This window comes from Aquarana catesbeiana, linkage group LG04 (assembly GCF_042186555.1).
Source record: "Aquarana catesbeiana isolate 2022-GZ linkage group LG04, ASM4218655v1, whole genome shotgun sequence".
NCBI lineage: Eukaryota > Metazoa > Chordata > Amphibia > Anura > Ranidae > Aquarana > Aquarana catesbeiana.
The window spans coordinates 440,852,344-440,866,386 of NC_133327.1; the positions used below are offsets into that span (position 1 = coordinate 440,852,344).

The 14,043-nt window shown below is 43.5% G+C and overlaps 1 protein-coding gene across 2 annotated transcripts in view; it reads right to left on the reverse strand.

Moving 5' to 3' along the window:
* PPIL4 (peptidylprolyl isomerase like 4) overlaps window positions 1-14,043 on the reverse strand; it is a 74,978-nt gene that overhangs the window by 48,266 nt on the left and 12,669 nt on the right. For both annotated transcript variants that reach the window (XM_073627444.1, XM_073627443.1), the window contains exons 2-5: window positions 12,523-12,590; window positions 8,842-8,906; window positions 7,898-8,015; window positions 7,231-7,373 (exon numbers count right to left, since the gene is read on the reverse strand). In XM_073627444.1, the coding sequence (XP_073483545.1) occupies window positions 7,231-7,373; window positions 7,898-8,015; window positions 8,842-8,906; window positions 12,523-12,590 (394 nt within the window). The remainder of the gene's footprint in view (window positions 1-7,230; window positions 7,374-7,897; window positions 8,016-8,841; window positions 8,907-12,522; window positions 12,591-14,043) is intronic.

Sequence of the window (14,043 nt, forward strand, 5' to 3'; positions counted from 1 at the left end):
ATGTGCCTACCACGCATGTACAAGTTGATCTCCACTCATTCCTAGGGATGGCTCCATACTTTGTACAGCTGAAGTATCATATGAACCCATCCATAAGAATGAACAAAGACTGTGGGGGACGTGCTGTATGGGCAGGGCATGGCCAAGACAATTTAAAAGAAATGGCTGGGTGGCATTCAGTTTTGATTTAAATTTAGACTGCGCTTCAGACGCTGTAGCTTTAAATGCTCATTCTGAATAAAGTCTAACACATCAAGAGGAGTTGTTTTGTATGCAAGATGCCAGCTATCGTGAGGATGTTTATTAATTCATTCTTTTATTAGCTGGTTTTTAGTTGTTGCCTTTAAAGCAGAGTTCCACCCAAAAGTCATTTGCCCCCCCTTCCGGTGCCACATTTGGCACCTTTCGGTGGGAAGAGATACCTGTCTTTGTCTCCACTTTCGGGAGTCCGGGCCACAGCACATTATGTCCGCAGCTCGGCTCCCTCCTTCCTCAGCCGCCGGGCCAGTAGGAGAGCGCATGCGTAGTAGGGACCCGGTGTGAAGCTGTAATGCTACACTCTCCCGGGTTCTCCTACCCGCCAATGGCGGCGGCAGCACCCGACAGCTGATGGAAACATCAGCTGTGGTGCCGACATCGCTGGACTCCAGGACAGGCAAGTGTCCTATATTAAAAAAAAAAAAGTCAGCAGCTGCAGTATGTGTAGCTGCTGGCTTTTAAATTTTTGCAGGGGTGAGCGGACCTCCGCTTTAAGGTTTTATTGATTTCTCATTTCTGCCTATGGAAAGTTTTCCAAAGAATTTGTCTTAAAGGATAACAATTAGCTGCTCTTGTAATTCCTCCCATACAGTGGATATAAAAAGTCTACATACTCCGTTAAAAGATAAAATCATTTCAGAACTTTCCACCTTTAAAAAGGTGACCTATAAACTGTACAACCCAGTTGAACAACAAACTGAAATCTTTTAGGTGGAGGAAAGTAAAAAATAAAAATAAATAAAGGTTGCACAAGTGTGCACACCCTTAAAACCAATACCTTTTTGAGGCTCCTTTTCATTTTATTACAGCACTCAGTCTTTTTTGGGTATGAGTCAGCATGGCATATCTTGACTTGGCAATATTTGCCCACTCTTTCTTCTGGTGAAGCCATTCCTTTGTTGATTTGGATGTATGCTTTGGGTCATTGTCAAGCTGAAAGACGAAGTTCCACTTCATGTTCAGCTTTCTAGCAGATGCCTGAAAGTTTTGTGCCAATATTGACTGGTATTTGGAACTGTTCATAATTCCCTCTTCTTTAACCAAGGACCCTGTTCCATCTGAAGAAAAACAGCCCCAAAGCATGAGGCTGCCACCACCATGCTTCACTGTGGGTATGGTGTTCTTTTGGTGATGTGCAGTGTTGTTTTTGCACCAGTTCAACCTTGGTTTCAGACCATAACACATTTTCCCCACATGCTTTTGAGAGACTTCAGATGTGTTTTTGCAAAATTTAGCCGGGCTTGGATATTTTTCTTCGTAAGAAAAGGCTTCCGTCTTGCCACTCTACCCTATAGCCCAGACATATGAAGAATATGGGAGATTGTTGTCACATGTACCACACAGCCAATACTTGTCAGATGTTCCTGCAGCTCCTTTAATGTTGCTGTAGGCCTCTTGGCAGCCTCCCTGACCAGTTTTCTTCTCGTCTTTTTATCAATTTTGGAGGGACTTCCACTTCTTTGTAACGTCACTGCTGTGCCATATTTTCTCCACTTGTTGACTGTCTTCACTGTGTTACATGGTATATCTAATGCCTTGGAAATTCTTTTGTACCTTTCTCCTGACTAATACCTTTTAACAATGAGATTTCTGATGCTTTTGAAGCTCGCTGTGGACAATGGCTTTTGCTGTAGGATGTGACTAAGAAAATGTCAGGAAAGAACTACTAGAACAGCTGAACTTTATCTGAGGTTAATCAGAGGCACTTTAAAATAATGGCAGGTGTGTACTGACTCCTATTTAAACACGAGTTTGAATGCAATTGCTTAATTCTGAACACAGCTACATCCCCAGTTATAAAAAGAGGCTGTGTGTACACTTATTCAACCATATTATTTTAGTTTTCTATTTTTATAGCCCCCCCCCCCCCCAAAAAGATTCCGGTTTGTTTTTCAATTTTGTTGTACAGTATATAGGTCACATTAAAAAGGTGGAAAAAGTTCTGAAATTATTTCTTTGTCTCAGAAACCTGACATCCACTGTAAATTGTCAAAAGCATGTGTGTTCCAACTGAAGAACAACCCTGAACTACAATTTTATTACTGGGCAAAATAAAAAAAAAAAAAAAACCTTAGACTTACCGGTAACAGTATTTCTACGAGTCTTACAGGACAGCACATGGAGAGAGCGCAGCTCCACCCATTTCCCAGGAAACCCTGCAGTCACCACTTTAAAGCCTGGACACTTTCACCATGGCCTCAGTTGTTACCTAGTACCTCCAGCCATACTGAAAATATAAGCAGAACATAGCAACAATACCACAGTAAAATCACAATCAAGGGAGGGTCATAGATGCTGTCTTGAAAGACTCGTAGAAATACCGTTAACGGTAAGTCTAACTAAGGTTTTCTCACCTCATCTTTCAGGACAGCACCTGGAGATAAGTAGTAGAGTAGTTACTCTAGGGTGGGACCACCTGGGGATAAAAACACACAGGCGCCACTCTAAGTGAAGTATAACCATAAATTTATTGCAAAACAAAAAACACAAACGGATATGGGTACCCCCCAAAGAGTAGGGTAAAAACAAGCATTTTTTGGCACCAAGCAGGGGGTAGTTGCTGGTGACTCAGAGCGAATTGCGCCAGTGGTCGCCGATGCTTCCTGGAGCTAGAACACACAGGGAGCCGAGAGATGACGTCACTTCCGGATTGTGAAGGCCCATTAGGCAACGCGTTTATGGTGCATGCACTCCTTCAGGCCTCTAGGGGGGGATCACCACCTGCAGGACCTTCCTGCCAAAAGAATGCTCTGGTGCTGAGAGCAAGTCCATCCTATAGTGACAAGTGAAGGTGGAGAAACTCGTCCACGTGGCTGCTTTGCAGATTCGTCCTGGCGAAGCATGCATGTCACAGCACGGGTTGAATGGGCCACTACCCCTGCAGGAGTTTCTATTCATATAAGCTTCTTTGATGGCCATCCGAAGCCACCTTCCAATTGTGTTTTTAGAAGCTCCGCAGTCCTTATGCAGCCCCGAAAACAGAACAAACCGAGAAGTGGATGTCCTAAACTGTTGTAACCTCCAGATAGTGTAACAAGCATCTCTTTACGTCCAAACTGTGAAACTCCCTTTCTTTAGGACAAGGTGGTAATGGACAGAACTATCCCCTGGAATCTGTGGAAAACGCAAGAGACCTTTGGCGAAAACCCCAGGTCTGTCCTCAGCAACTACCCGGTCTAGAAAAACAGTCAAAAAAGGTTCAATAATAGATGAGGCCTGCACCTCGCTGACCCTTCTAGCCAAGGTAACTGCCATTAGAAGTGCTAGTTTTAACTACCAATCTTTAATTGTAGCTTCCTCTGGTGGTTCGATAGGCCTTTTAGTCAGACCCCGTAGACAAAAGATAAGGTCTGGTGTCACTGGAAAACCACCTCCATCCCAATATATGCAAAAAAACAGGAAATCGCCCCGGGACTTTAAATAAGGTGAATGCTGTTAGCCAACAATTGACAGAGTAAATGCAGTCTCAAAATTTATTAAAATTGTCATGCAAACATAAACATGAATCATAGCCAAGCCACTGAAATGATACATACAGTAAAAAAGTCATTACACGTATCATGGTATAAAATGTACATTGCAAAGTACACAGGCATGAAAAGTATTCCAACGCGTTTCACAAGACCATGCTCACTTCATCAGGGGTAGATGCGTGTGTAGTACATCAAAGGCTGGATTAGACTATCAATTGCTGGATACCCAGAGGTGGCAGTAATGAGCGTCCGGCTCGGGAGCTGAGGAGGCAGAGGAAAAACCAACCCAACAGAGCACAAAACGGGGGGGGGGGGGGGGGGGCAGACATGGCCGGGAAGGGGAAATGTGGCACCAAAATAGTCAGACCCCGCAAAACCACAGACAAATCCCACTTGGGGGGGGGACCTTAAAACTGAACTGGCCTAGCTCTGGCCAGTGCCTTAAAAAAAAAAAAAAAAATCTAAAATGGTCAAAAGGGTCTTGAGATAACTATCTCTAAAAATACTGACAACGCAGCTACCTGAACCTGCCATGGAGAGCAATTTTTTGAAGTGCACCAGGTGAAACATTTCCATGCTTTAAAATAAATGGCCCTTGTGATCCTTTTTCCTGCTATCTAGCAGAGTACAAATAATCTACTGGACAAACACTTTCTCTTCTAAGATTTTCTCCTCAGTATCCAGGCTGCCAGCCTGAGATGACCTACATTGGGATGAAGAAGGGGCCCCTGACTCAGCAGGTCCCCTCGTAGAGGTAGAAACCAATGGGGCTCTACTGCTAACTTCAGTAGGGTCGAGAACCATGCCCTCTTGGGCCAATACGGGGGTAGTAAAATTAGGCTTGTGGCTTCTCCCTGTAACTTTTTGAGCACTAGAGGAATCATCTGCACAGGGGGAAAGGCGCAACGCAAGTGGAGGGTCCAGCGCGTCCAGACCAGCTGCTTGGTCCTACCTGTTCAGAGAGAAGTAGACTGGTACTTTTGCATTTGTTTGAGATGAAAAAAGGTCGACCTGGGGAACACTCCATCCATCTACTATCATCTAGAAGATATCTGCATTTAGGCTCCATTATGACTCTAGCACCCATCTTCTGCTTAAGAAGTCTGCTGCTTGATTTAGGCTGCCCTTTAGATGCACTTCTGTCAGGGATGCCAAGTTGTCCGTGTCAGAATCTGGAGGGCCAAAGTTAGAAGAATCCTGCTTTTTGTGCCCCCTTGCCTTGAGATGTAGGCTGTGGCGTTGTCTGATAATATTTGGAAGTGTTGGCCCCTGGTTATCTCTTTGAAGGACCCCAGCCCCAGGAGAATGGCTCTTAGCTCTCTCCAGTTGGAGGACCTCCTGGTTTCCTCATTTGTCCAGGACCCCTGGGCCATCTGGCTCTCGAGATGTGCACCCCACTCCCAGGAGCTTGCATCCGTTGTCAATGTTTTTTGCTGTCCAGAACAAACCCTTTTAGATTTGTTTGGTTTGACTCTTCCACCACCATAATTTCCTCTTGACCAGAGAGAGAATCCTAATTTGTTTATCCAATGACTCCCCGTAAGACCATATCTGCAGAATTGCCTGCTGGAGGTCCCTTGAATGGAGGTGGGCCCACTGAACAGCTGGGATTGAGGCTGTGAGAAGGTCCAGCGGGGACATGGCTGCCCGAACCAAAATAGATACGTTAGTCTGGACCTTCTTCACCGCACCTTGCACCTTCAATATCTTTTCATGCACAGAGTTGATGGTATAACCCGGGAATTTGATCTGGGAAGAGGTCAGGTTCGACTTCTCTCTGTTCAGAAGCCAGCCCAAACTTTCTAAGTGGCTCTGCGTCTTAAGTCCCTGTACAACAGGTCGTTTGTGTTGGCGAATAAAAGGAGATCGTCCAGATAAGGTAGGATTGAGACCCCTCCCACCCTGAGCGGTGCCAAAGCTTCCGCCATAATCTTTGTGAAGATCCTTGGGGAAAAGGAGAAACCAAACGAGAGGGCCCTGAACTGAAGATGCGACACCACTCCCCCTGTCCTGATTGCCAAATGCATATACTTTTGTGATGCTGGTGTTCATTAGAAATTTTTTGTACTGAATGGACCTGTTCAAGATTTTTTTTTTTTTTTTTTTTGTGAATAAAACCCTAGTCCTTCCTTAGGAACTGGGATGATTACCTTCTGTTGTAGAAGTTCCTGCAAAAGGGACATCATTGCTAAAGATTTTTCTAGATCCTTGGGAACCTGTGTTACATTAAACTGTGATGGCAGGGTTTCTGAGAACTCAAGCCCGTAACCCTCCGAGATCACCCTGAGGACAAAACGCACTGGATGTCGCCCCCTTCCACTGTGGGAAAAAGGACTGCAGCCTTCCTCCCAGTCGGAAAACGGCTTTTCGTGATAAATTAACTAGTGTCGAAGATCTTGCGGACAGTCTCACGGATTCTGCCAAGGCGTCTGCCATGTAACCTACTGGACTTTGTAAGACTGGCAGAGTATCCAGCAAATCTCTGCGAGAGGTCCCTGCTTTTATATGACCTTTTAACTGTTCTAACCAGTGTTCCAAATTCCTGGCTACTACACAGTTGAAGCCACCACAGGCTTGAGATTGGCTAGCATAGAGTCCCAGACCTTTAACAGGGAACCAGCTCTCTTATTCATAGTGGCTTTCAAGGCCCCCATATCCTCGAACGCCAAGTTGGTATTTTGTGATACCTATTAGGGGAAGAAGGGATGGAAGCAAAAATAGCCCAGGTGAAAAGAACTGCTTGTGGCTCCTCCTCCCACCACCAGTTCCTCTGGCGCCATCATGCAGAGGGCATCCGGCAGCTTTATTTCAAATTTTCCCGGTTCTTTTGCTGGAAATACACCAGCCGAGGCTGCCTTCCCCTCCTGCATTCCAGCGACCGGAACTGGAAGCCGCTGCACACCGCCGGAAGTCCCACCCCATCTGGCAGGGATGTTGCCAAGGACAAGTGAAGGCCTTCATGCTAGAGACGCCGTACTGCATAGCGCAGCCCCCGCCCTCAGGTCTATCGATGCAGGACCATCCTCCGTCCGGCCTCGAGGAGGAGAGAAGCACCGGAACACTCCCCTCCCATTGGGGGGGGGGCTGACCAGAGAAGATCAACAATATGCAGAAAGGAAAGGAAAGGGTATGCCCTTCGCCCTTTCCCACCTGGAGAGAGAGGAGCACACCCCTGGTCCCCTGCAGCGCTTCTACCATGGCGGAGGAAACACTACAACTGCGGCCATGGTGGAAGTGTCCAGGCTTAAAGTGGTGACCGCAAAGTTTCCTGGAAAATAGGTGGAGCTGCGCTCTCTCCAGGTGCTGTCCTGAAAGATGAGGTGAGGAGAGAGAAAAAAAAAAAAAAGGGGGGGGGGGGAGAGAGAGAGATAAAAGTTTAATGTTACTGCAGCAAAGGATCAAGTTCATTCATGGTTTCAGATGCAAAATCTCAATTAACATTGGAGAACCTGTGGTTTACAGAAAACTGGTCCTAGAGAATAAAACATATCCTGCATACCTGATGTCTTGATAAGGAACAAAATCTTTATCCACAAAAGCCTCATTAATTTTCTTCAGTACATCCATTCCTTCCGTTACTTCTCCAAATACTGTGTGCACCCCATCCAAATAATCCAGATTCTCCCCTGTTGTGATCAGAAACTAAAAAGGGAAAAAGGAAAATCATAGAGTAATCCTAAAAGAAATCAGTTTACAGAGTAGTGCAAAAACACAAAATATGGAGTGGAAAGGATTAAAATGTGCATTCACAGTACTGTTTAGAAATAAAACATGTAATGGATCAGATTGCACACAATGTTGCAGCTACAGACAGCAAGGAAAAACGTGGCCAGGAGTACATATATATATATGTAATCTTAAAGAAAAGGTAACGAAGGACATCGGGAGCAATAGGTATATGCACAAGCGTGTGTATATATGAAAGAATAATTTTTAGAATTTCTCTAGCAAGGGGGACGCCTTTTAGGAGTACACTGGGCAAAATTAAAGACACTGCTACCAAAGAAATTGTTAATAAAATTCTGTTGTTGCCTTCTGCAATTCATTAGCTATCGATTAGAAAACAGCATTACAAAATGACTAACCAAATATATAAATATTTTTTACAATATTGTTACGGTTTCCTGAAATTTTGCTTTAGACTAAAATTAGCCTTCTTCACTTACCTGAGATCCATGCTGATCACTGCCATTGTTCACCATTGACACTGTTCCCACTTTTTTGTGTTTTATCCGTGGCACTTTTTCAGGTTCAAAGTAACGAGCTTGGTCACCATACAGTTTACTAAAGGGAATACGAGAGACTTGTTTATAATCATAACAAGAACTCCTACTGTGCAGAACTCAAGGGACAAAGTCATTTTGCATGGATAACAGTGATGGTTGTCAGTCCCTCTAAATTCTTACAGAAAATCTCCGTACCCATCATCAGCTACATCGTGCAACAGTAAGTGGCACTTGACATTCCCCCAGGTAAATTCAAAAGCACAGAACAAGGCTCCACCACCCCATTTCCAGACACTACATTCAGCAGCAACTCTGGACGCTCTCCATCCAACTGTCAGAAGACATTGCTGGCAATCAAAATGCACTTTAGAAAAAAAAAAAAAAAAGTCAAACTCTAGTCAGTTACCCACACAGTGTTGTGCTTTATAACAATCATTAGGACTGTACTAACACTACTTTTACCTCTATAAAAGCTGAACGAAGACCAGTCTGCTGCAGAACTTTATTATAGTAGTCATACATAATAAACATTATACAGCTAAAGTGCGTTATTGAGTTCCCTAGATAGGACTTCATAGGACACTGACTGTGTGATAATACTCTGTTTAAATGGGCTTTGTATATATTACACACCAGGTTTCTGCAATTTACTTGCCAGCAAGGAATTTCGATAATACCCAGGTCTGGCAGCACAAAGGAAGGAGTCTAATCAGTGTTGCTGAATGGAGATGAAAACCCTGTATTGCTTTTCCTATATGTAGGCAAGACAGTAAAGTGGCAGAAACAACAGGAAAAGGAAATTGTGTAGCCCTGAAACATACCCATATTAGATGAAGTTAATCCACATTTAGAAAATAAAGTGCAAGAAAGCTGAACAAACATACCTAAAAATAGATTCTCCTCCTCGGCCTGTTCCCAGAGGATCACCAGTCTGTATGATAAAGTCTCTCTATGAATAAAAAAAGGAATTATATTAGGGCACAAGGGAACACATAATCAATGTTACTTGGCAAGTCCAATCCCAAAACTGATCCTCTACACTTTAAAGTTTCTGTGGCACGCTGACAAACTGAGCTAGCCGACGGTCAGGCATCTGGGTGGATTCTGACATTATTGTCGGGATCCCTGAAGAGCCTGGACGGGCTTTGTGATATCAGCTGACAGCAGGCTTTAGCCAGCTTTCGGCTGAATCTGGGTCACAGGAGTGCAGAACTAAGTGCATTTCTGTGACCCTTTAAATTTCTCCAGGACCCCACCTGTAAGCTACCATTACCAGAATTTCCTTCAATGGATTCTACATCTATTTTGGCTCTAACAAACTATCTATAGTGATCTGAAAGATAGAATTCTAATCCAAGTTAAGGCAGGATAAGGTTTACATTGTAATATCTCGCCAAGCAGTCAACAGATGGCTTTATTTATGGAAAAAATAACCTCCCATCAAAAATTAATCAGAATTCAGCATCCATTGTCTAGTACACATTGCAATGTGAATGCACAGATCTGTCTTTCTAATGGTAAAATAAATCACAACTAAAACCCCCTATTACTGCCAAGGAAGCAGCCATCTTAGCCTCTGTTTGTTCTGCAGTTGCCCTGTTACTGCACATGTAATCCATTATGACATCAGATGGTTTGAAACTTCGGATGAGAGCCTATACAAGCACACTAGTAACTAACTAGTTACAGGGGGTTTTTCACTGTCAGGGCAATAAGGATGTGGAACCCTCTTCCACAATTGGTGGTGTCAGCAGGGAGTATTGATATTCTTAAAAGACTCTTAGACGTGCATCTTAAAGAACACAACATAGAGGAATATGGGAAATGATTATCAACAATGACACACGTACACCTACACAGGTTGAACTATTGTCTTTATTCAACCTTACCCACTATGTAACTGTATGCAACTATATAACAGTTATCATTCAAGGCATGCCTTGAATTTAAAGTGGTTGTAAACCCTTACATACATTCAGTGAAGTGACAAACCTCAGGTTATAGACAGACGAAACAAATCCTCCAATATTTGTTGTGAGATAGTAGAGCAGACTGCAGGTCACCTTCATGTTGCAGGGCTCAGTGTTCTCCTCTGACCACAGTTATCCACAAGTATGTATGTATGTATATTCAGTTTGTTTCTATTCTTTGCTTGTGACATCACAAGCTGACCCTCCTGTCCAGAGCCTGGTTCCCAATATCAAGAGAAATGTCACAGCACGGATACTTGGGATCACATCACACCCCTGCCTTGCAGAAAAACTCTGTAAAAGGGAGCGATTGCGGTACTTAGCATAAAAAAAAAAAAAAGAAGAGCTTACCAAGTGACACAGAGAGAATAAGACACCCCCCCCCCCCAAAAAAAATATAAATAAATAAGTATATATGGATCCTGCTCCTTTAAAGCATTTTATACAGCACAGTGCTTGTGCTGTATAATTTGGACCCCTGTAACACCTAAAAAACCTGGCCGATCCTGCCAGTTTCTCCCCTTCCCCATGCAAACAGACGATGATAATTATGGCTGCTAAGCCCCTGACATCGTGGTCTGTTTGCATGCCTCCGTCATCCGCAGCCTGCTCTCCTAGGTCTGTCTCCTCTGTGCTCCTCCCCCCTCTCTGCGTGTCACCTTGTGACAATGCCGCCTCATCAACCTCCTGCTGCAGGAATATCCAACATATTTTAATACTATCCATTTTGTTTCCTAATAGAGTGCCCCCCTGTCTGTGTGTTTTATAAAAGAAAAAAAAAAACCCTCCTTCACCGTGGCTCCCGGTGGTCACATGCCCGGCCGTGTCTCTCCTCCTCCTGACATCAGCGGGGTATCCTCAGCCCCGCCCACTGCTTCTGCAAGACGGGTAGAGAGGAGACACAGCTGGTTACATGATCGCCGGGAGCCGCCCTGAAATACGGTAAAGGAGGATTTTTTTTAATAAAAAAAAAAAAAAAAACACAGACAGGGGGGCACTGTATTAGGAAACAAAACAGATAGTATTAACATGTGAAAGTGGGTTAACCACTTCCCGACCGCCGCACGACTATGTACGTCCTAAGTTTGAACGGGGATATCGTTGTTATGGCAGCAGCTAGCTGCCATAACCCCGGTATCCCCGTTTTCGTGCGGCGGCCGGCTTTCAGATAAAAGTGGTCCCTGCGGCGGATTCGCCGCGAGATCACTTTTATCGGTGGCGGGAGAGGGCCCCCCCCTCCCGCCGCCCTCCACCGCTTACCGGAGCCGTCGGTAGCGGCAGAGGCGATCGCGTCCTCTGCCGTGGTGTGTATAGAGACGAGTGAGGCCAAGATGGCGCTCACTCGTCTCCATGACACTGCTGGGCGGAAGCGACGTCAAAACGTCACTTCCGTCCACGCCTCTTAAAGGCATATTTTTTCAAATGTCATTTTTCTAAATTACTTTTTTTTTTTTTTTTTTTTTTTTTTATTGCATTTTAGTGTAAATATGAGATCTGAGGTCTTTTTGACCCCAGATCTCATATTTAAGAGGTCCTGCCATGCTTTTTTCTATTACAAGGGATGTTTACATTCCTTGTAATAGAAATAAAAGTGACACAATTTTTTTTTTTTTTTTTAAAAAGTGTAAAAATAAATAAAATATTGTAAAATAAATAATAAAAAAAAAAAATTTTTAAAACCCCCCTGTCCCGACGAGCTCGCGCGCAGAAGCGAACGCATACGCGAGTAGCGCCCGCATATGAAAACGGTGGTCAAACCACACATGTGAGGTATCGCCGCGACCGGTAGAGCGAGAGCAATACTTCTAGCCCTAGACCTCCTCTGTAGCGCAAAATATGCAACCTGTAGAGTATCAATTTATTCGGCGTAACATTATATTTCACAATATAAAAAAAAATTGGGATAACTTTACTGTTTTATTTTTTTTTCAAAAAAGTGATTTTTTTCCAAAAAAAGTGCGCTTATAAGACCGCTGCGCAAATACGGTGCAAAAAAAAGTATTGCAATGACCGCCATTGTATTCTCTAGGGTGTTAGAAGAAAAACCATATATAATGTTTGGGGGTTCCAAGTAATTTCTAGCAGAAAAACCTGTTTTAAACATGTAAACACCTAAAATCCAAAACGAGGCTGGTCCTTAAGTGGTTAACAACCACTTTAAGTGTTGAGCATGACACAAGAAGCCCCTCACTTTTTGAGGATGCTGGTGGTGCGTTTACTCTGCCAGACTTATCAGCAGGTTGGGTCCTTCCATCAGCCTCTGATGGCTCCCTCTTTTCCTTTATTCCTGATACTATAAAATGGAATAAATATCCATCAGAAGAGCAAAGCCTACTTTTTATTGGCCAAGGCAAAAGGACAGATATAAAAAATAGCTCAAGCACACATCTTCAAGAAATGAAAGAAAACGTTTAGATGGTTTAACTCTTCAGCATCTCAGCAGATATTAAATTAGGATTTTGAAATACTGAACCTTTAACTTGAATCAATATATTAAACAATTACCAGCATTTTAAATGTCAAAACCACAAAGATTAATTTTAATGTCTATGCTAAAAAAAAAAAAAATTAAAAATCATATTATATAATACTCACCTGCACATTGTGCACAAGCCCATAATTATAATATTTTATCTTGCACAACTTCAGAAAATTTAGGCAGGCTGAAAAAGAAAAACATAGTAGTTAATAAGAAAATATATTATTGTACAGTGGTGGGGGTCACTTTTTTTTTTTTATCTTTATGCCTTATTCACATGGGTGTACCTATCTATAATCCTGTGTGAAGAGCTGTCTCTGCCTGCAGGGGATGCACAGGTGTTCTGCAGGCAGTCCCATTCATGTCAGAGAGGTGTAGTTTTATTATGAAACCAAGATCAAGTACACGTGGACAGAACCTTAAATTCCCCAGGTTGTTTCAATATGGACCTAAACAAGAAAGAAGGGGACCCAGGTAGTCCCAAGAATGCCAAAGAAGGAAGAAGCTACCACGTTATGTGATCAAAAAATATACAGAAAACTTTATTGAGACATCTATATAAAAACATGTGATGATAAGGATCCCACATCTGCGGATCTAAACCACACAGGTGGGATCCATACCTCCACAGTATAAAGAGACCATATAAAAATAAAAAAGCAAATGACAACGTTGTATTAAAAATAGACAGTGGTGGGTCGACCCACCTACCCCTTGATACCCCTTCCACTTCCTAAGACCCCCAAGGAGACCACACAAATATATTGATGGAGAAATGGAGTCTTCATCCAGGAAGTTTTCAACTGCCTGGCTCCTCTACGGACTTTCCTTACAGTAGTATGGCTATGGAACTGTGAAACAGTGCCCTCCAGTGGCTGTTCATTCCCACAGCAAACAGTGCACCAGCAGCACGCTGACACGGAAGTCCCAGTACGCTAAGCCTGTCTCTCCACTGTCTCTTCACTGATGGCAGCCCACACGAGGATTCAGAGGCAAAGCGGGAGCCGAGTCTCCACACGCTGACCCCATGCCTGCATGGAGGGAATCTGCCGGCTATCGTGCTGAACAGCAGAACGGGTAAGAACCGAACACTTTGAAATTGACTTATACCTGTTGCTGCACTGCTACATATCACATCCCCCATGCTCAGACTGGTCAGCCGCACAGCGCTGTACACTGTATAAACATTGAGATGGTTACCACATGCCCAGCATAGGAGCCAGCTCCGAGGACAGGACTGTACACATCCCATTATTAGTATCTTGGGTACTGTTGGATGCCAAGATCGTATGTCCATTCAAACAAATATAAGGAACATATGCGATTGTTGAAGCATCAGTGCCGGTGAGACTCTCCCTTCTATAGTCTATATACTCTATTGACATTGATCCTACAGGTTATCTATCCTAGTTCCGGATGTGACCAACCGCACTGGCTTAACCTGGATTAGGTGTCATTACTACCCTGTCTTATTTTGACACACAGCGATTTTCCTTATAATGGTCATATTAGACATCCTCACCCATGGTACACCACTGCATGTTGAGGACTTGAATTTCATGTTGCCTATCAGTGGATGCATATAATAATATTGGGTTAAAGTGGTAGTAAACCCGCTGGCTTTTTTTTTTTTTTCC